Source organism: Sinocyclocheilus anshuiensis, unplaced genomic scaffold (genome assembly GCF_001515605.1).
Source record: "Sinocyclocheilus anshuiensis isolate Anshui unplaced genomic scaffold, SAMN03320099.WGS_v1.1 scaffold337, whole genome shotgun sequence".
NCBI lineage: Eukaryota > Metazoa > Chordata > Actinopteri > Cypriniformes > Cyprinidae > Sinocyclocheilus > Sinocyclocheilus anshuiensis.
Window position 1 is genome coordinate 1,907,700 of NW_015537968.1, and position 23,020 is coordinate 1,930,719.

At 36.5% G+C, this 23,020-nt stretch overlaps 1 protein-coding gene and 1 long non-coding RNA gene across 3 annotated transcripts in view; one reads left to right on the plus strand and one right to left on the minus strand.

Annotated features, from left to right (window-relative positions):
* LOC107669011 (uncharacterized) overlaps positions 1-5,821 on the plus strand; it is a 23,174-nt gene extending 17,353 nt beyond the window's left edge. Inside the window, exons 3-4 of the long non-coding RNA XR_001631939.1 lie at positions 3,217-3,220; positions 5,747-5,821. This is a non-coding gene — a long non-coding RNA (uncharacterized LOC107669011). The remainder of the gene's footprint in view (positions 1-3,216; positions 3,221-5,746) is intronic.
* LOC107668988 (5-hydroxytryptamine receptor 2C-like) overlaps positions 1-22,396 on the minus strand; it is a 31,365-nt gene extending 8,969 nt beyond the window's left edge. The window contains exons 1-2 of one of the 2 annotated variants that reach the window (XM_016461075.1): positions 22,374-22,396; positions 4,049-4,634 (exon numbers count right to left, since the gene is read on the minus strand). In XM_016461075.1, coding sequence (XP_016316561.1) covers positions 4,049-4,442 — 394 coding nt within the window. In that variant the 5' untranslated portion in view covers positions 4,443-4,634; positions 22,374-22,396. Of the gene's footprint in view, positions 1-4,048; positions 4,635-8,507; positions 8,580-22,373 lie in introns of those variants that run through there. The other variant, XM_016461084.1, reaches the window with a different exon arrangement.
* Positions 22,397-23,020: the final 624 nt, after the last annotated feature.

The window sequence follows — 23,020 nt, forward strand, 5'->3', positions numbered from 1 at the left end:
CTGAGTATCAGTATATAGCTCATCTTAAACATATCCTGCCACTGTATGTTCCCAGAGGTAATCACTCTAATGCTTCTCTTTGATTTCATTCCTACTGCACTGTCTCTCTCCTTCCTTGTCCGTCTCTGGCTGATACTTAGCGATATGGTTTCTATGCTTCCTCCAGACGTTAATACATGTGAGCAGGCCACATCACTCCATTATAAAACCCATATCTCACCCTCCTTTTCGTCTGTATTTGAGATGATGTGATGGAATTTAACACAGATTAAACAGACTGAATTAAGGTCAGATGGCTATTTCTTATGAAAGTCACATGCCAGCTCAGTCACATACATGGTACACTCCCCCCACCAAACACACACAATCACACACACTATTAGACACCATAAATGAAATGAGGAGTGTGAAATCCATCATTGTCGCATCCACTGCAGTGGAAAACTATGTTTATGTCTGTGTGTGTGTGTGTGTGTGTGTGTGTGTGTGTGTGTATAGGCATAAGCATATCTGAGTTTATGAGCGTGAAAGCATTCGGGTGTGAAGTGCACACGTTCACACATTCTAACAGTTGATGATATTTTGCTCTGACAGCTTGCTGGTAATGGCCATCACAGGCTCACTGTTTATGACAACATGCCGCCGAATCCCTCCACTCCATCTTTATCTGTTCAATCTGTGTGCTTATGTGTGTGTGGGGAGGGTAGGTGGGTATATCATTCCCTGTCCTCTGGTTGTAAGATGCCCGAAACCCAAGAAATGTATGGGCACGACCCAAAAGGTTGGTGTTATTTTGTCTCAGTTCTGTATATGAAAGGTTGCATGTATTTGAGTGCATGCTTGAGTTTTTATAAACACTTCAGTGTGGACTGTGATCCGTATTTATTCACAGATCCGTTTACATTTGTTTACATTTATTCACAGATCCGTGTTGTTGTCTGTATGTGGAAATAAAAAAAGCAAAAAAGCAAAGGAAAAACCTCAATTTTTAGTACAATGATGTCATGTAAACATACTTTTAAACTAAACCCATAAAAAACTTGAAACGCCGTTATTCCCCTCAAGCGCCGTGGGCCAGGGAAGATGAGCTGCTGTGACGAAGCCGCTGCCCCAGGCCGCTGGAATTTTCTGTCAAATAAAAGCCTCTCCAAGGTCTGACGCCGCACCCACTGTGTCTGTCGTTTGCTCCTCCCGTCACAATATACAGTATATATATATATATATATATATATAAACCTTATCTTATTTCAGCTAGTTGTCAAGACAACATTTCTCATCATCCTTTAGTTTATATGGAAGCCCGTTTCCACCACAGAATAAAAAAGGGTAATTGCAATTTATTTCAGAATTTGGACTTTGTTTCTTGTAAATATGAAAAAAAAAGTCTAAATTGCAAGATAGAAATTTACACCTCAGAGTTAACATCTTGTATTTCTGACTTTTTTCTCTTAATTATTGTGAAGAATTGTGAAGAGAAAAGTCCCAATTACTCTTTTTTTTTGTTTTAATTCCATAGTGTAAACGGGCTTCCAGAAGTTTAGGGAGAAATACTAAAATAACAAACCCAAAAACTAAAACGTAAAAAAACTATAAAGACAAACTATAAAACTTGTAAAAACTATAAAGATCTAATAAAAGTTACAAAAACACACAACAAAATTTCTAAACTTTAAGTAAAATTACATGGAAACAGAAAATATACAAATTTAATCTAATCAATCTATGTGCATGCATTCATCACAGTTTGTTCTCTCTCGCCACTAAATTGCCTCTTTTCCGATGCTCTGTTTGCTCTGAGGGTCTGCAGGCTGCTGTACTGATCAATATCTCTTTGTGATCAATAATGTCCTTTCCTCTCAAACTGACAAATGCAAGCTCATCATGTGCACTATCTACAGCTGACAAGCAAAGAAGATCATTTAAAGGTAGGACATTTTCCGTAATCAATATGAAGGGAGTCTGAGAGAGTTCAGCTAACCCACTCATGTCCAGAGATTGGCGAGACGACGCATCCCAAAAGAGCTCCCCCATGGCTGAGGAGAGATGGACAGTGTGGCCCCCTGTATGGATAGCAAGAGCCAGAAATACTCCAAAGCAGACAGCTCAGTTGCTCAGAGGCAGTTGGACTGGAAAACGATCTGAATTCTGCCACAGGCAATATTTCTGTGGGCTTCTGAGCAAAGCAATGCCAAACAAGCTTCTGTCTCTCTCAATGTGCCCCCACCGCCTGTCTCTCTCTTTCTCTCGCTCCGCGAAGGGAGATTTCATGCTATACAGTATTATAAAGCTATTAAATCTTGCCACCTCTGGCTCTTTCCTTTCTAACTTTGTCAGTGCTCTGTACTATACGTAATTAAACTCATGTACAATCTCCCAACTAAGTCAACCTAAACCCTAACTTTTTTTTTCTTTTTTCGAAATAGAAGTTATCATCTCTCGAGTTTTGGTGGAAAGAGACCAATTAAATGTGTTATTTAACCAGGGTATATTCTATGGTGTCATTTGAATAATGAGCCGTGTTATTTGGAGGAGAACGACTCGCACCATTGAAAAAGCCCCTGGGTCTTAAAGGGAAATGCCACTGAAGTTATGTTATGGGAAGTGTGGCTTCTCGTGATGATATATTTTGAAGGTGATGGGGGCTTTTTAATAGGATGCATTATTTTAAAGTTTGCATCCCATCTGCATTTTTATATACCCTAAAAGCCAGTGCACCCTGGCCTATAGACCAACCTGGAATACTTTAGTAATCTTTACCCACAATACACCACTCCAAAGTGCAAATCTTGATGACATTAGCTGCGTCCCAATTCAGAGGCAGCATCTTTCAAAAGCTGTATTCGAAGACCGACTGCGTCTCCATGATTGTGACAAAGGCTGTACCAATTCGAAGGCTCCTTCAAACGCGGCCTCAAAATGAGTTCTTCATTTCCCGGGCAATGAAGGATACTACTGATGGATCCTTTGTGGCCCAGGCTATCCGAAGATTCATTGTTCACTGATGATGACAGGAATTTTTGAGAGAAAATGCCAGATTACACTGTTAAATGTAAGTATTGGGTTTTAAGCTCAACTCAAATATCTAACGATATAAATGTGCAAATGTGAAAGAAACCCTTTAAAGAAGTTTAAATGTTGGCATATCTTAAATGCGATTTTATAGGTAGTTTATACTTGTTATTATGTACATAAATGGACCAATGTGAGCATATTAAGACAGGTTGCGAACCCTGTTTAGTTTTCAGATAGTTTAATATCACTTTCAAAAAAGTCCAATACAAATGTCACTGCCGTTCGACAATGGCAGCTTTCACACTTGCTAGGCGACAAGATCAATCCTTCACAGGCTAGACCGTCCCATTTCACAATGCTCAGTCCAACCTTCCCGGACTTCGGGAAGGATCCAGCCTTCGAATTGGGACACAGCAACTGTCCAATGCAAATATATGCTTTATGTTCAATCAGGAGTTTTCAAATTTGGCGCTAGGGTGACCGTGGGAAATTTCAGAGTAAATTTTACATTATTTTATAGAGTAGAATCATTGAAATAAATAAATTTATGAATGCATTTTGTAATATTTTAAAATGTTTCACATACATTCATAATATTCACTATTTTTGCAATATACATGGGTATTTATATATGGAAATATATAGCTATCTTTATATTTCAGGAAGGAAATCTTAATATTTTTAGGTCCATGGCATCAGATACAATAGTCTGAGAAACTTACCACACAGGCATTATTTTAAAATTTGAAATAATTTGCATTTTTACACCTTAAAAGTCAGGGAAAAAAATATGCAATTCTGAAAAAAAAAAAAAAAAAAAAGTAAAATAATACAAATAAATAAACAAATATTAGATATTAATGATATTAAATATAGTAAAAGAAAACATTTTTAAAGATTTCAAAATGTTTTAGATTTATTCATAATAATAATAATTTTCCACACTATAAATGGTTCTTTACAGAAATATGTATTTTTATATTTCAGGAAGGATATTGTCATATTTGGGGTCCATGGCATCAAAAGGTAAACTCACCATACAGGATGTTAATGAGCGAGATGGGCATGACCAAGATGCCGACCAGCATGTCCGCCACTGCGAGCGAGCGCAGGAAGAAGTTTGTTGCGTTTTGCAGCTTCTTCTCCAGCGACACGGCCAAAATAACCAAAATATTTCCTTCTATCGTCAGAGAGATAATCACAAGAATCAGCAGGGCTGGCCAGTTCTTCTCCTTCATCGACTCCTTTTCGACCCCACGAGGAGAGGATGAAGAAGAGGAGGAGAGATTGAAGCTGTAGTCAGTCAAGAAGAAGCTCTGGTTCAGGCTCACGGTGGTATTACCAGGCCAAACCATCCAGCCATCAAGGTCTAGGGAGGATGTTGTAGAGCCAAACCCACCCAGAACTGGCCCGCCAGGTGTCCCCATCATCTGATGTCTTTTCCTGGCACCCTGTATCAATCTGAGCTCCTTCCACTCATGGCCGCTGAAGAGTTCGGAAGTTCAAAAATGAAGTGATCCACTCAAAATGCTATTTGAAGGAGAAATCTACAGCGCGGAGGATATCCATAGCATTTCCTGTTGCAAGTTTCTAGCTCAGGATCTTATTCATGGAAACCGGATCTACAAAACACAACGAGAGAGACACAAGAGACACAATAGAGCAATGAATACCAAAAAAATGTTAACTCATAGATAAAAGGTACAATGAAAAAACTCTGACAGAATATCACAGAGTTACTCAGATAAAACAACAGGAATCAAAGCCACAGAATTGAAGGTTGTGATAAATATTTACAGTACATTGTCTAAAGAATGAATGACAGCACTGCTGACTTGACACAGTGCGAATATCTCTATCATATTATTGGAGGAAGTACAAATGATCAGTTACGGAAAGATCCATCCATTTCGGGCAACCATGGTAATAGAGGGTAATCGAGTTCAGAAGTTAAAATGATACGCTACAATCCGGGTCTCCGCGAACCTGCTGCACTTGCCTACAGAGAGCAATAATTCACCAAATCTGAGGTTACTCGTCATTAAATTAGCTGGTATTAATAACTCAAGACACATGTCAAAGGTAATGTGATGTAATGTCATTATTATCGTGATGGACAAGTGGGTAATTGTCACTTCATACAGCCAGTCACTTTGCGCTCAAACCGAACGATGTCTAATAAGCCACGGAAATTGCAGTTTTTCCCCCATCGGTTAGGCTGAATTATAGCAGGTGTAGAATGATGGCACATTACATGCTTGGGAATAACAAGTACCCACAGTCCTCTGTGGCCCACAATTAACCATGTATGCTTTAATTAGGAGAAATCAGCTGAAAACAAGCTACGTGATGAATCTCACCACTAACAGTAACTAAGTTGAGAACTCTTTCCACTCCTCCAAAGGCTGTCATTTATCATGCCTACCAGATCAATACGGTGATTATTTAAATATACATCTTTATAAGTTATGATTATCAACTTTATTTTCATTAGATGAAAATATTGGTTGGTTCCCTCTTGCAATTTATTAAAAGTAAGGTGAGAAGAAGAACCAAAGTATGAATCAGTAAATCAAGGTGACACTAGCCGCTCCTCTCAGAACTGCAAAGATTGACCCCTATAGACAGAAAATGTGAGTCACGCAGAAAAATATGACACAACCTGTCCCGGTTTCCTTCTACAATGCTAAGACAGTTTATTCACTGCAGGGGATAGCAGTTTTCTGATATATAGACATGTTTCCCCGCATCTAAATAGAGAGCAAAATTGCAATGCTCCTCAGATGCAGCAGAGACCGCGGTAGTTCACCTCTTCTCTGGAGACTGGAGATAAAGCAAACAACAGCAAAAAGCAAAACGGCCCTGCAATAAATAAATCACCAGATAATCACTTCCTGTGCATCCACCTCACACATACACAAACACGAGAACATTGTAAACGCAATCATATACAGGTTCAAGGAAAGTGCTTAAAAGCCACAAGACTTCAAATTTACAGTCAACCCTGAATCTTAACATGACATTTCACTTCCCATTATAAAAGAATAGAACATCTCCTTTGGGAAACATGATGGTGGGTACAATTTTTTGTTATAAATATCATGGACTGCAGCAGGCTAAGAAACAACATCAGCAATTAGGGGCTCTGAAATAGTCTAAAATAAGAGGTCTGTATAGACTGACTTTCTCTCTTATTACACTGTGACCCACACACACTTACATAGAAATATTCACTCTACAGTTTAAAAGTTGTAAAAAATGTAAATGATTAACTGCTGCTCTTTTGAATTTTCTATTCATCAAAACTATTTACCCCAATCAGCATATCAGAATGATTTCTGAAAATTCAGCTCTGCCATCACAGGAATTAATTACATTTTAAAATATAATAAAATAGAAGTTATTTTAAATTGTAATGAAATGTCACAATATTACCGTTTTTACTGTATTTTTGATTAAATAAATGCATCCTTGGTGAGCATAAGAGACTTCTTTCAAAGCCATTAAAAACCTCACCAACCCCAAGGTGTTAAAAATACTATGGGCTCAAAGTATACGTTGAAGAACTGCAATAACAAGCCAAAACCTCAGAGTTTTAATGAAGAGAACACTGAAAGAAGAACAAAGCTGATTGTGGCTCACCAGATGAGAAACCTAATCTCAATCTCTCCAACTCTCATTCTCTCTCTATTGCTCTCTCTCAAATGCTCTCTTTTCCCTTCAGACACCTCTTCATCATCTATTAATGAAGTGGATGAGAGTGCACTCACATGAGATTCTGCATTCCAACAATGGATAATTAACCTCCTCAGCAGAAGCAAATCAAGTAACTGTGAATTGGGATAAATTGACATGAAATAGAATGACTACAGGAAACAAGGACAATGCTCAAATACCTTCCAGCGATTCAAATGTTTAATCTGATAATGATCAGCACTGGATTAGAATTTGGGTTCATTTGGAAAGCTTTAAAAAAAACATAAAATGGGTACAAAATATGTTTCTGCCTCAGAGTGTTTCAGACACTGACTTACATGAATGTGTTCTTAGAACTGGTTGTCTCATTTCATATTTGAATTGGAAAATGAAATGCAGAATTATTTTTGCATGATGGGAATCGTGGGCAGACAAATCTGCCAGAGGGAACTAAAATTTCCTCCCACTAAGAAAAGTTTAAAAACCCTTTTACTTCCTGACAGGAAGGTTAAATATTCTCCTAAGCTAAATCTGAGTGGTTGGTGTGTGTGTGTGTGTGTCTGTGTGTGTGTGTGCAGGGCCGCATTAAGAGCCCCGGGGTTGAAGCCCTGCCTATGTAACAGACTCATTGCAAGTTATCGCAAACGCTTGATTGCAGTTGTTGCTGCTAAGGGTGGCCCAACCAGTTATTAGGTTTAGGGGGCAAACACTTTTTCACACAGGGCCATGTAGTTTTGGATTTTGTTTTCCCTTAATAATAAAAACCTTCATTTAAAAACTGCATGTTGTGTTCACTTGTGTTATCTTTTACTAATATTTAAATTTGTTTGATGATCTGAAACATTAAAGTGTGACAAACATGCAAAAAAAAAAAAGAAATCAGGAAGGGGGCCAACACTTTTTCACACCACTGTATATTAGGCTACATGTTTCACCACAGTCAAATTGTCTTATTGCAATGATGCAGTGATTAATCTGCATCTTGCGGTACATGATGACCATTACCTGTCTACAATCTGCTTTTGTAAAATAACCCAGACTAATGATTTGAAATCTATTCATATTTGTCTATTTCGCCCTGCTCTTCACGTCGCTGGAGAAGGTCATTCAGATAATAACTCAACTAATATGGGAGGTCTGTTACAGGAGTTACTAAATCAGGCATAAAATTCCTGATCCTGCAATATTCTGGCAATTATGGACTCTAAAAGATGAGAACCCTTTGTTTTTTTGTGATTTTCTATGATTTATTTGAAATTTTACACTGCAAAAATAACAAAAATCTAAATTCAAAAATTAGCATGCAGCAACTTTTTCCTGCACATTGGATATTCTGAAACAGATCCTCTGTCACAGGTTTAGATTCGCAGTAAGCAGGTTACAGGACAATTTGACATGGCTTTTTGCTCATCCACCTGTTTTTCTTTGAATCAGATGCTAGTCACATGCTAGCCAGACTGCTAAAGTGCATTTAACAGGCAGAAATCAATAACTAATCGATTCTGTTTCATAAAGAGCTAATAATGAGGGGAATACACACATACACTCGCAAACACAGACACACACATACAAACAAAGTATTAGAGAGCATGAGAAACCTCTCTGAACCATGAAACTTGCTTTACTTGCTTGGATTAGCATAAGTCACTCTAACACCTTTGTGAGATGAAGCTTTCAGAAAGTCTTCAGGTGTGATAGGAACACCAAGCTCACTCATTAGATGATTTCCTGGATGAGTGAATATGTGGACAGGTTTTTATCTGAGAAAAAAAAGTGACAAATTTAACAACAACAACAACCTTTTTCAAATGCACCTGCTATTGTTTACCAGAACTGGTGCGGCTGATAGAAGTTTCCTTTCATATGCCGTTCCAGGGTTAACAGCTCACGCGTGCTTGTGCCTACAGACGCCGTGATTTTGCAAAGTAAGACATGTTCCTGGATCAACATTACTGTCCAAAAATACAGACTTAACCCAATCCCCACCCCTAAACCTAACCTTACCCATAATTAATTCATAAATCAGAGGGAAATGATAGCTGATTAACAAGGGTGTAGAAGCACCTAATCCTGATTGTAAGCCTAAAACTGACATTTCCTGAAAAGTTATCTCTCAATTCTGATTGGTTGTTTGGAATGATGTTCCTGAACATGTTGTACTTCGTCAAATCACGCTCACCTTGTGTCTACAGCAAAATGCATCTAATATAAGGGGGGGATAGAATTCAGGCAAAATCGCACCAAATTCCAAAGAACAGGTCGACGCATGGCATTCTGGGATTCCTTTGTCCTTTTTTGCATTCCATTTGAAACTCTGGATTTTTCTATTTCTTTTGTGGCAAAGTCACAATGGCCATTGGCATGCCTCTGAGCAGCACATCTGCCGTCTCCAAATGATCCCTATTTACTAATAAAAAAAGTCAAATAAACCATCTGTGAATTTATGCATGAGGTCAGGCTGGATCTCTGATATCAGCATTCAACCACTCACGATCAGCTCTTTCAGTGTGAGGTGGCAAAATTTAGCGTTCTCTTGAATGAAACTATCGATGTTGTTCTGATGCAAAAATGAAGATTTGTGTATCGGCTCTAAAAAGAGTTTTTAAGAGAGAGAGAGAGAGAGAGAGAGAGAGAGAGAGAGAGAGAGAGAGAGAGAGAGAGAGAGAGAGAAGAAAGCTTAGTATAAAATGTACAAGAAAAAAATAAGTGACAACAGGGACTGTATAATGGTTCATTATAAGGCTAAATTGGTATTTTTAATTTGAAAATCAAACAGATACAGCATAAACACATTACATTTAATAAATTCCAAGCCTGTTTTTGGTGTACAGAATATCCACTGATGAAATGAAAACGCTTGAAAAAACTGATGTTGTGTATGTATAAACAAGTATAAAGCCTCTTTTTAATTTCAGAAATGAAATGAGAATGAGATCTCTTTGCATTCAATAATTTAAACAATTAATGTGTGGATATCTTCAATATTGTGCTATTCCTCTAGGTTTTTTTAGTTTAGCTTTTATTATTTTCTATCTATTTGTAATATTAAATTTTTTTTCCTTTAAATTTTTACAGGCCTTGGGGAGTGGGAGGGTTATATTGGCACCCAGGGAGACAGTCTATTGATTTCTATCTTTCTTTGACTTCTTTCAAGCTTTTCAGTTCTCAATCTCTGTCTTTCTGGCATATTTCAGGAGCAGTTGGTGAAGAGCCCGTTGATATGCTCTCTGCCCTTGACTGAGCACCATCGGCTGCAATTTCACCCCCTTCCCTCTCTTTCTCTCTCTAAGTATCTTCTCCTCCCTTTCATTTTTCTCTTCTCTTTTCCCATCAAACAGAGCAACACCTATAGCTTTTTCTGTGGGAATGGCGCTCATTTTCTTTTTTAACCTTTTTCATGATTTTACTCAATGTATGAGCCTGCCTGTTTTTTTTTATTGCAAACATACAAACACACTACTGCCTGAAAGCATCTTTTGCACCATGTGGCTGACTGTTCCACTGAGTTTCATTTGCACCTCTTCATCCTATAATAATATCAATGTTAGTCTTTATTATATATATATATATATATATATATATATACATATATATACCCTTCTCGACCCGCTGCATCAGTCTTTCTCTTCTCAATTAATAAACACTCATGATAATTGCCGCTTGTTTGCTATATTAACATTCAAATGAACAATCACTGCATGATGCTGAAGTATTTAGCTCTGCGTGATCTGTAATCTGTTTTTAGTTATTCACAATTATAACGCACTATCAAAGATAAATAACAAATTCTTCTAGTCTAATTAATGACCACTTCAGTTTCTTCACTTCCTCCTGTTGACCCCACAGCTCACTGATGAAGCGATGCATTCGTCTATCCCTCATTCTCTTTTCCGTAAAGCTGATTCAATGACACTTGAGCTGCCTGGATATTCAAGGGCAATCAGCGAGACACCATCACCCTGAGCACCACACTGGCCTCTACAGCAAGGTTTAACTGGAGGAGTGGCCTGGGTTCATGTTAACACCGCATAGATTGACGGATCAGTGGTCTTGAGGGATGCAAGGAAACTCAGAATGCCTTCTGTCGTCCTGATTGACCCATTAAATCATCCAGAAGTGTTCACTAGAACAACAGAGTCATGTGGGGGAATGATGATGATCTGTGCAGAGCTGGCCTTTGAATGCACGTCTTGGGGCTGATTGCGTTCAGAAGCACTACCTTGCAGCATGTTGTGGGAAGCCTATTCCACTTTATCAAACACTGATCAAAGACACTCTTGAGATATAGCAAAAGAAGTGAGCTGGGGGAGGGGATACATGTTTGTCTATTACAATGGACAACGGATGGATGGATGGACAGATATACAGACAGAACAATACACAGACAGACAGATAGACACATGGGTGGATGGATGGATAGACAGACAAATAGATAGAATGAAGAGTAGAATGATGAATAGAATGGCAGACAGAACGATAGAATGATAGATAGAATGACAGACAGAACAAAAGAATGGATAGAACAATAGAACACTAGAAAGAATGATAGAACCATCAACCTACATCCTCCAGCCGAGCCATTAACATGTACTGCAGTAAAACAAAGGTTGTATCTTTCATGCTGTCCTTGTGGTCAATCCCCAGTGACGCTACAATAAAGCCAGTTACTGAAGCCTCTGATATGGCCAGCAATAAAACAGAGAGTATGAATCCTCATTAACAAAAAGCCCTTGTCGTAGGGCATCCAATGTGCCCCCTGCACACTCCCTTGGCATGACAAAACGGCAACAGGACAAGGACACCTTGCATTTCATTAAGGATACAACCTGTAGCTGTGCCTCAAAGGGGAACATTCAGAAACCCAAAGACGACTGAGTGATTGTCCTGGTAAATGTGAAGTTAATTTAATTTGTAAAAATATTCTTAGCCATCTATGACCATCTATGCACTTAATATTACAGAAAGAAATGAAAATGTGATTGGTTTTACACTGCAGAAAGCCTGTATATTGTGTTCCCTGTACAAAAATGGGAAAACTAGGGTGGTGTAATATTGTTATCAGACAGCAATACCATGAAGCAAATGAATACGGTAATTACTCAGTACCATGGGTATATATCAGATATACCCATTCATTTGATTTTATAATAGTGGTACTGTTGGAAAATAAATTAAAGCCCACTTGAAAAACAGAGACAGTTCAGTTATAGTGAATGTGGCCTATATACTCCCTTCCCTTTTGGGATGTCCTAACTTGTATCTCAGTGATGTTCTATTATATGCCATGGCAGTTAAATAGTGCCTGTCAATATCATCGGAATGGGGTGATTAATGAGGGAAGAAAAATGAAATGAATTCTTTTGTAAAGAAGGGCAGAAAAAACAATAACGTCTGGACTGGAATCCATCGATCAGCGTGAAACAGACAGATGGTGTAGAAGATGACAACTTTCATCTCCCTCTTTGACTCTCTCTCTTTCTGTGATTTATGGCAGGTATTAATTGTTGTGATAATGGTTCAAGCCTTTGTGTGAGGATGAGAGAAGGAATGAAAGACTTATCTAACACACATCAATACAAGCGCACACACAGTACAACCACTCACCAGAGTTGGGGGAAGCAGGGGCCAGACACCCTCCATAAGCTTTAACCGACTCTCATATGGAAAAAAAAAAAAATAACTTAAGGAACTCCTGTTCAGTTTAATTAAAATAATAATAAATTAAAATATTAAAATAACACCACCCTGCATAATTTTTGCTTAATTAAATCCAATAATTGTTTCTTACTAATTTTGGAGTGTTGATTTAAAAAATACTGGCTTTCTCAAAAAAATATGATGTGCATTTTACCACATTTTTGCTTTCGACATCTATTTGTAAGGTGAAGAAATCTTGTATAATTCTCGTTTCTTAATAAGCAGAAGAACAGCCACAAAGACATGATTCCAATTTTCCTTTTAGCCAGGTTTCAACTTTTTTCATTTCTCAGCCAATTTTCACATGTATGAATGATTCTGAAGACATTATTTTATGCCTAATCCTGATTTCAGTGTTAGAATTAAGGAAAATGCAAACATGACCCAGATATTGTCTGCTGTTCTACTACATCTATACAGACAATTACAGATTTTGTGAGATTTTGTTAATTTATAAGATCTTTAACATTAAATTGAGTATTTGAGCACATTTTCCACTCCTTTGTACACTTTATCTTAAATTATACATTTTAAATACATAATAAAACAAAATTGTTGGACATTGGACTGCTTTTGTTATTCGGATAAGTGTATTAAAGCTAATACATATAATGTTAAACATTTTCATTATTATTTTGTTAAAAACCTGTACATGATGTAATGTTTTTAACAGATATTTTTCAACTCAGCATTTTTTGAAGATTCAGGGCTGTGTAATTCATACATTTAAATAATTTATAATACATCTTAAAAAAGAGAACACAGAAGAGATTAAAAGCAAGAAAGAACATTATTAAATAAACGAATAAATAACAAGAAAGAAAGAAAATTTTAAACAAATATTTCAAATTATTGCCCAGACATTACACTTCCACACACATGCATAAGTTAAAATAAATGGTTGCTTCTGCACTCAGGCCACAGCACAGCACAGCACAGCACATCTTCATCTTTTTGTTTTTTTTATTTTTTAATTCAGGCCGCCTAAAACCATAATTATGTCGCATACGTGTGAGTGTGTGTTTGCTGAGGAATGTTGTGAGAGATTATGGTAATTAGGATTTTCTGTTTTTCTGAATGTTCTGAAACTTTACTTGCTGACACAAATCCATTGGCTTTCATTGCCCACACACAGATCCTGCGAATAAATAAATAAATAAATAAACAAACAAACAAACGAGCAAACAAATAAATGGATAAGAAACAACACTAAAAGTGGCCTGCTTTAGTGCTGAAATACCTACATCTCTTTGAGTTCTTTCACTGAATTTACAGACGAGACAAATGTCACAGAATTCTACACCATTCTCCGCAACTGCGGCCCCTCATAGCTAAGATTAAGCCGTAATCCTGCTCTCTGTTACACAGTCACACATTCACCTATGCGTAAAGGTACAGTATGGATTTTGGCTTTGTGGAAATGAAGTACTGAGGGAGGGCGAGAGTCTTTCTTTCTTTTGTGTATTGTCTTTTTGCCCTCTAAAGTAAGCAAAAGTGGCAAGTGCTCATTTTGAAAAGCTTTCTGTAATGGTTTGTCCTAACAGGGTCCCTGAGACTGTTTACAGGGTTTATGTCATTCTGTCATCCTCTTCACCTCTTTGAACCTCCCTCTGGGTTTTTGCTCTGGGAGTTTGCTCTCAGGAAGCTCCTGGAGTTATTCTCACTTCATAATTTCCAAAAACACTGTCAAGGGATTACTGAATGTTCTGCAGTTAGGATGAAAAGAGGGTGGAAGAATGAAGAACCCTCATTCGTCCCTCCCGAACCTATAACAAAAGTGTCCCTCGTGGGTCAAAATGACCCGAAGGCCAAAAATGACACTAATTTTATTTTTGGTCCAGAAAGCTTATATTGGAACATTTTTATATATTTTTTTTTCCTAATTTTTTATGTAGGTTTTTCTATAATTTTTTGGTGATTTTTATCATATTTACCTTTAATTCTGGATATTTTTAAGAAAACATAAGCAAATAAGCAGTTTTTGTACATTATTTCAACAAAAAAAAACAAGAAAGACACAATTTCAGTCCTATTTCATCAAAAACCAACAGATGGCCTTGGAATTGAGTCACTGAGTGTCTCTGATGCCATCTGGTGGGGAAAAATTACATAAAATTGCATTTTATGGTTACAGCCACTAGAGAGATTTTAAATAAATGAGCAAAACAAGTGAAACATGAGAAATGAGATCATCTTAAGGCTCCAATTTGGTTGTTTATGGATTAAAATATATATTGAAACATTACAAAATCCAAATTTTGTAAAAAAAAAGTTCTAACTGAATTAGAACCTAAACATATGCATATTCATACATGAAATAAATATATATATTTTTAAAAATATAAATATGATATAAACGCATTGGTCTCCACCACATCACTCAAATCTAACTGTGTTAAGTCAAAAAAAAAGAAGGAAAAATGACCAGCAGAAACATGATAAATATTACAATGTGTTCTATGAGAGTATGTGTACCATGTGTGTGTTTGTGCATGTGTGTGCGTTTTTGTGACAAATGAGGACATAAATTTGTATAATGACAAGGGTATGAGTGACATAGGTATTACAAGGAGAAGGTGACTTTTCAGGACATTACCCCATGTCCCCACATTTCAAAATGCATATAAATCACACAGAATGGAGTGTATTGAAAATCTGAAATAGCACAAAGTTTCCTGTGAGGGGTAGGTTTAGGTGTAGGGTTGGTGTAGGGCAATAGCACATACTTAGGTGTAGGGTTGGTGTAGGGCAATAGAATATACGGTCTGTACAGTATAAAAACCATTACGCCTATGGGATGTCCCCACTTTTCACAAAAATAAACCTGTGTGTGTGCCTGTGTGTGTGTGTGTGTGTATGTGAGTTCTTTCTGCATTGGGGATATTCTGTAGTCTCAGCCCTTCGTTTGGGTATAAATCTTTACTGGATTGTCTCAGATTTTGTATATATATATAAAAAAAAAAAATCAAATATAATGAAAAATGCAGTTTTCTCGTAAATTCCATTTATTCCTATGCGGGTCAAAATGACACTTTTGTTACTTTTTTTATTGCACCCATTTAAACTCCTCGAATCCACTCAACTTTTTTTTACAAGTGTGAACGAAGTAAAGAAATCTTGGACCGGTACGATCAACACATGATTTTTAGAATTTTTTGGAAAAAACGTTTTGGGTCAAAATGACCCGAGAGACGGGTGGGGGTTAAGGTAGCTTTATGCAACAGCCTTTTCTTTGTTCTTGCTCATCATTATTCAACATGCAGCATTCGCATAATTTAACTTGTGATGTCTGTCATTTGGTCACATTGTCAAGACAGTCATAATCTGTGCAAAAGCATCATTCACTCAAGTAAACTACTCGTTGATTTCTTCAGTCAGGCATTCGACCATCCATTCACTCATTCATCACTCCCTCATTTACATGCTTACTCATTTACTTGCTCCCTCATTCATTTGCATATTAATTCATGCATGCTCTTGCTCATTCACTGACTCATTTAGTAAACTGCTGATTCATTTCTACTGTCATTAATCCGTCCAGTCAGCTGTTTTGTTACATGTTCCTCGAATTGTATGCTCACTCACTGACTTATATACCCTTTTCACTCATTTAATCACTCAGTCATTCACATATTCATTCATGCATTCTCTTATTCATTCATTTTCTCACTTGCTCCTCCATTCACTGATTTAATTATACAATAATTTATATATAATTTATAATAATATATAATTTATTTAAAATATTTATACATACAGACATGTATACAATATACTAATATACTATAACAGTTAGGCTACATATACAATGATTTACAAAATATTAATTCATTTATCACTTAATTAATGAATAAACAATTTTTATTTATTCATTCACACTTTTCAACATTCATTTCACAGATATTTTATCACTCGGTTCCCCATTTACCTGCTTATCTTAATTTCACTCACTGAATTATTTATACATTTGATTCATGAATAAATTACTGAATAAATGAATTTTTTTGCAATAATGTTTAAAAAAATAATTATTTTGTAACAAATATTATTTAACAATTTAATTACTGTATTAATTATTAGTTAATTTATGCATTCTAATGCATTAATTCATTCTCTCGCTCACTCTTCACTTTTTTCGACATTCTCCCATGCATTTCACAGCCATTTTCTCACTTGCTCCTCTATTTACATGCGTATTCCCTTATTTAAAAATGCTAATAATAATAATAATTTATATTTATATAGCACCTTTCAGAATCTCAAGGTCACTTTACAAAGGAAAAAAGGAAACAACAAATGAATAGGACATAAGTCTAAATAATTTAATCACTCACTGAATTAATTATACACAAATGTATTCATTATATATTGTAATCATTCATTATTAATTTAACAAATATACATTTATTAATAATTTGATTCATACATTAATTCATTCATGCACTCTATTATTTACTCACTCATCCATTCATTACCTTATTCATTCACTTACCCATAAACAAACTCATTCTTTCATGGATTTTCTCACTCATTCAGTTCCCTCATTCTAGCATTTATCCAAGCAATTAGTAAGTCAAAACTGTCCCCACATTGATTCATCCTACAATATCCCATTCTGTTATCAATATTCTGTTCTAGTGATTGAAATGCAGAAAGTACCATCTGTTCCTCCCTGTGGGCCCTACATCCTGCAGTTTTACAGTGTTCACCTGAGAGCTCTTTCAGCGGGCAGCACCACAGGGTGAACCCTCAGGAGCTTATCCACAGTCAGCTGTCAATCAAAGCCTGCTCTCCGACTTAAGAGCCGCCCGCTGCTCTTTTCCACCATCACTTACTCTTGTTCTAACCCTACGCACCCAAACAATGAAGCAACCCCGCCCTACCATGAATATTCATCGGATGTTTTAATTAGATGCAAAGCAAGTGTCAAAGAGACATAATGAAAGACAAGCAATTAAGGGAAAACGGGAAAGTTAGTGCCACCTTTGCCCTCTAGTTAAACGCCCAGGAGCCAATTGCTTTGTCAGCCCATTTCTGATCCACTTCCTTTTGAAATGCGAACCATTAAAGGCCAGAAATAATTTGTAAAAATTAAAAGGAGTTCCCTCTTTGAAAGGATGTGATCATTTATCTTTCAGGGTGCTTTAACAAGCCTTTGGGGGACAACAGTGTTTGAATAGGTATGTAAATTAGAATGACTATGTGAAGCCCTAAAAAAAAAAAAAAAACGGTTGACAAGAGTAGCTGTTTTGTTTCAAGGCAGTTAAACTTTTTTTAAGTTTTTGTCCACAGAAAAGAACGAGCCCCGCTTTTAGGAGTATAAAAAGAATGATTCTAACCGAGAGGGGTTCAGAGAAAATAAAATTATATTAATTTACTGAATTACAGAAAAGAACAGAGTGTGAATAAGCCTCGTCTTCTGTTTTCATGCCTGTCTAAAAAAGATAGTTTAGCCTCTTCTCACTTTTTCTTCACTGTATTTTAATCTTTCGCTCATCTCCCTCCACAGCTCATGCACAGGAAAAACTACTCTCGCCACTTCACTGTCACATGGTCAACGGGTGGGAAAAATGACTTTGCTTTTGAATAAATATGACTTGCGATCCAACCCCTCTTGCGCAGTAATAATCACAGCAAACATGCACACGCACACACACACACACACAAAGGTTTGAGCACACATGCCCAAGGCTTTGCTGAGTGTGTACAGGTATAAAGGGTGGCTGAAGACAGACAGGAGAACAGGATGCCAACATCTGCAAATCTCTGAGAACTGTGGGTAAACTGCTAAAACAAATCACATCATGACTGCACGCCATCTTTAAAAGGATTAACACATATTATATTTGATGTAATTTTGGAAATAAGGAAAGGAAAAAAATGTCACTTTTAACATTTTAAAGTATTATATTATAAGATACAACTGAAAATGTAGCTCTGAAAAATCACATGGGTCTCTAGTCTCCTTTCACACTTAACCCTGGGATAAGGTCTTATTAACATCCCAGATAAATGCTAGTTTTTACCCTAGGTTAACCCCTTATCGCAGCGCTAAAGTTAAATAGAGTGAAACAATGCTGTGCTAAAATGCTACCGTGAGTGTGTAGCAACAGACAGCCAATCATAAACTGCCTCAGTGCTTAACTTACTAAATATTAATATGTTTTTAAAGTCACAGAAACTGTCCGAGTCTGAAGGACACAGCTAATGCATTAATTGGACATTAACTGAAGAGATCAAAGACACTATTAGAAATATTATTGTTGTATCAGAAGATTTACTAACCCTAACCCTAACCAGTGAATCTAAGTAGTTCAAAATTAAAGATTGACAAACTGACATGTATTAAAACGAGCTTTTCACAGGCTGAATTTGTCAATCTATGCAAATTAGAATGTTAACCCTACATTTACAGTATGAAATCTCGAAACCTGACTGTTCAGGATTAATTATGAACCAAAATGAAGTATGAACTATGTAAAATATGAATCAGAATAACCTTACATTTACCAAGGGATAGGAAATAAACATTTATGTATTTGACAGATGCAAAGTGACTGATGTTGCATTCAAGATACATATAAGGTTAATAGTTTCATATTCGAAAAGTCCATCTATGAAAGCAGACCTTGTTTTGACAGCCAAACAGAAATTTTGTAGCAATTGTAGCAATGCCAAGTTCATGTGTTTGATTCCCAGGAAATGCAGTAACTGATAAAATGTACATATTGAATACAATTTCAGACACTCTAGACAAAAGCATCTGCCAACTTAAATATAAATACAAATCGTTTTGCAACCAGCCATTACTTCTGCAATGCCATTTAAAAAAGTGAAAGTGACGTGACATGTGGCCAAGTATGGTGACCCATACTTGGAATTAGTGCTCTGCATTTATCCCATCCAAAGTACACACACACACACCGTGAACACACACCCGGAGCAGTGGGCAGCCATTTTTTGCTGCGGCGCCCAGGGAGCAGATGGGGGTTCGGTGCCTTGCTCAAGGGCACCTCAGTCGTGGTATTGAAGGTGGGTGAAAGCGCTGTACATTCACTCCCCCCACCTACAATCCCTGCCGGTATGAGACTCAAACCCCGCAACCTTTGGGTTATGAGTCCGACTCTCTAACCGTTAGGCCACGACTTCCCCAACTTAGTGTGCAGAAATCATTCAAAAATAGTTTTAATATCACAATTCACTGATTACAATATATAAGCAGATTGCCAATAAATAATCCTATAAAATTTAATTATATTTTTACATAAAATCTCCTGTAACCTGAAACCCAAACACATCAGAAGCTCAGAGGATATGCTAGTGATCTCAAAGCTGACTGGGTCACAGATATTTTTATGGAGCGTGTGGAATACAGTGAGTTGATTAAAATCCCAGCTCTGATGTAACAGGTAGAGGAAACATGGCCTGCTAACACACATCCATTAAGCATTTACACAAGATCCTCCAGCTCTGCAGGAGAAAGGCTCTTGATGCGGATGTATGTGAGATGGAGTGAAAAAATCTTCAAACAATGCAACAGAATTGTGTTTTTGTACATGAGAAAGGCTCCTGTGTTTTTAAAAAGCTATACTTTGGAGACTAAAGCTAAAACCGACAAAACCTCAACATGGGGATATCATCAAAGATAAAATAATTATTATATCTTTCCTAATAATTAAGATTACAAATAATTTATAATAAAAAGCTTAAAAAATTTATAAAAAATGAAATGGAAAAAAAAAATGTTTAAAAATTATTTGCATTGTATGGAGCAGCAGACCTTCCCCACCTGTAAAATGACTTAATAAACATACTAAACAACAACTTAATGAGCATCTAAATGTACATGGTTTGTGTGAGGATTAGGTTTATAGAAATTAATAGGGAATAGAAATTTTCATTAGCTCAATATAAACAATAGAAGCCAATGGAAAGTCCACTATAATTGAAAAGCATTAGTGTGTGTGGTCAGAGGGTTTCTCAAATCTCTTCTACAGCAGACGTTTAGTGATAGATTAGATCTTATCATTATCTAGCTCTGTGCTGCGCCTCTCAGAATCCGTATCCGTTGATTCACTGAACTAATTTAACCAAAATCACTCCTGGGAGAATCGAAAGCATATCCTTAAACACCTGTGATTTACTGCGGTCACAGAGGTGATATGGTGTTCATACAGCAGAAATAGAGCTAAATGATGAAATACTGTGTAACAGGACTGACATACAGCAAAAAGAGAGAGAGGGTACGGATGTAATGTAGGAGGACTAGATCACAGATGAACATGGAAATGTTTATAATGAGTAGAGCAGCCAACCTTCCCCTTTAATAAGAAATCATTCCGGACTGCAGGGAACAGAGTTGGATTCTGTATTAAATCCATACGGGACAAACTTTGTCACTTATATTAGTGTCTTCCATCCAAACACCTAGGAGAGTTGTGTGAACCTTAACATTGGCTGTTGCTATTGTTTTTATGTACATATACTGTACAGCTACATACACTGTATTTGTTTACAGTCTGGCCAGTTGTCACAGATGGTTCACTTCAATCTGAAATGGTGCATGCGGTAAAAATACATGTGGAGCGTGAGAGTGTGCCTTACTCTCCTCTGCTGAAGTTGACATCCCCAGTAATGAGCGATAAAGAGAGAATCATCTTATATACATAAAACAAGAGAATGTGTGTGAGACAGAGAGGTTGGTAAGTTTGTAACGGGTGTTTGAAGTAACTAATTAACTGCAGAGACAGATTTGACCTTTCTCTCAGACTACATCAATTTCCCCTACAGCACACACACATGCACATACAAAACAACACCACTATAACACACACACACACACACACACACACACACACAGATGAATAGATAGATAGAGAATGGCACACTGTAGAAGTGACAAACACAAGAAAATGTGAGAGAAAGTATCCACTGAATTCGAATCCACAAATACACACAGTGACAGTTGACCCAGCTATCAGAACAGCACATGCACACACATCTTTGATTTGCAGCTGTGTTTATGTTAAAGGGACTATATTATTCTTTCTCCTGAAATCCACTTACAATGTTAGTCAAGGTTTCTTGCATCAAAAACAGCCATAATTGAATTTTACATTCGTCACAGCATGTGGCGGTGTGTTAAAATGAGAAAATAGATCTTCCCTATTATAGTCAACAAATCTGTCTACATCCGAATCACTCGATGCTTTCAGATGACGAACACCTTGTTCCTATTTCTGCTGTGCTGCTTGCAAATAGCCTTTTCACTAAGCCACTTTATATTCCCCATCCTTCTGAAGTAAAATCATGAATGTCTATATAGTACATCAAACTCTTTTATTTCACAGAGGAAGGAATATAGGAATATATATAGCATCTATAAGAAGTCTTTGACTTGTTTATTGTGTAATGTTTTGTTATTTTACAGCACTGAATGTGATAGCCCTGCAATAGACCATCAGTCCTGAGTGTTACAGCATCCCTGCGACCCTAAAAAGGATAAGCGGTTTGAAGATTGAATGGAGGTATAATAATATAGTATAATATAATATAATATAATATAATATAATATAATAATAATAATTTAAGTCGGGCATTCATTCTTTCGGCATTCGCAATTTCGCATTCGCATTCAAGTCGGAAACGTAACACAAAAGTAGCCTAAATAAAAAAATATTTATTATTATATTATTGTGATATACTGTATAATTATATAATGTGACCAATAAAATAAGATATATTATATATAGTAAAGATAAGTGTTCCCACAAAGTTTCAAATAAACATGACCTTTATAATGTCACAGCTTGACATCTAGATGATATCGTGTATCATCTAGAATTTAGTTTCCCACACATAAATATGACTTCACCTGGTCATTCATGAGCTCACAATATTGCTTCTGACTCCACTTGCATGGCACATTAATATTCATTGACAATATAAAATAGTTTTTTAGTACTCACATAATTTGGAAGGTTCTGAAGTCTGTTTAGTTGCAGAACTTACAGCATGAAGAAGAAGAAAAAAAGAACACTCCGAGCAACACTGCAGAAAAATAATTAAAAAGCACAAGGCATGTAAGAATACAAGAAGATTTCCAAGTCATTAAATAACCCTTGAGTACACTTTAAAAAAAAATTCCGTAAAATTTACAGTAAAAACCGGCAGCTGTGGTTGCCGGAATTTTACCATAAAAAATACGGTAGCAACATTTTAGGTTTTACGGTTTTAACTTAAATTTACAGTTAAATACCGTAATTTCATTAACTGATATAATGGTAATATACCATTTCAGAAGTACTGAAATCTGTTTTGTACCTTTGTAATACACTGATAACCACCAAATGGCAGGTGGTGATGAGCAAGTCACATGATGAACCAAAGCCCATCACAAGCAGCTTTTAAATAATAACATATATAGAAGGTGCACAGTGTCATTCACACAAACACTAAACACCATCATGGTAACACACATGAAACTGAAATAATGCAATAAACATTAATTTAACAACATTAGGTGTAACACACAACCATAATATACAAAACTGATAAGACAAAACTAAGAAGAAACAGTTATTTCAACAAAAAAACATCAAATTTGAAATGTAAC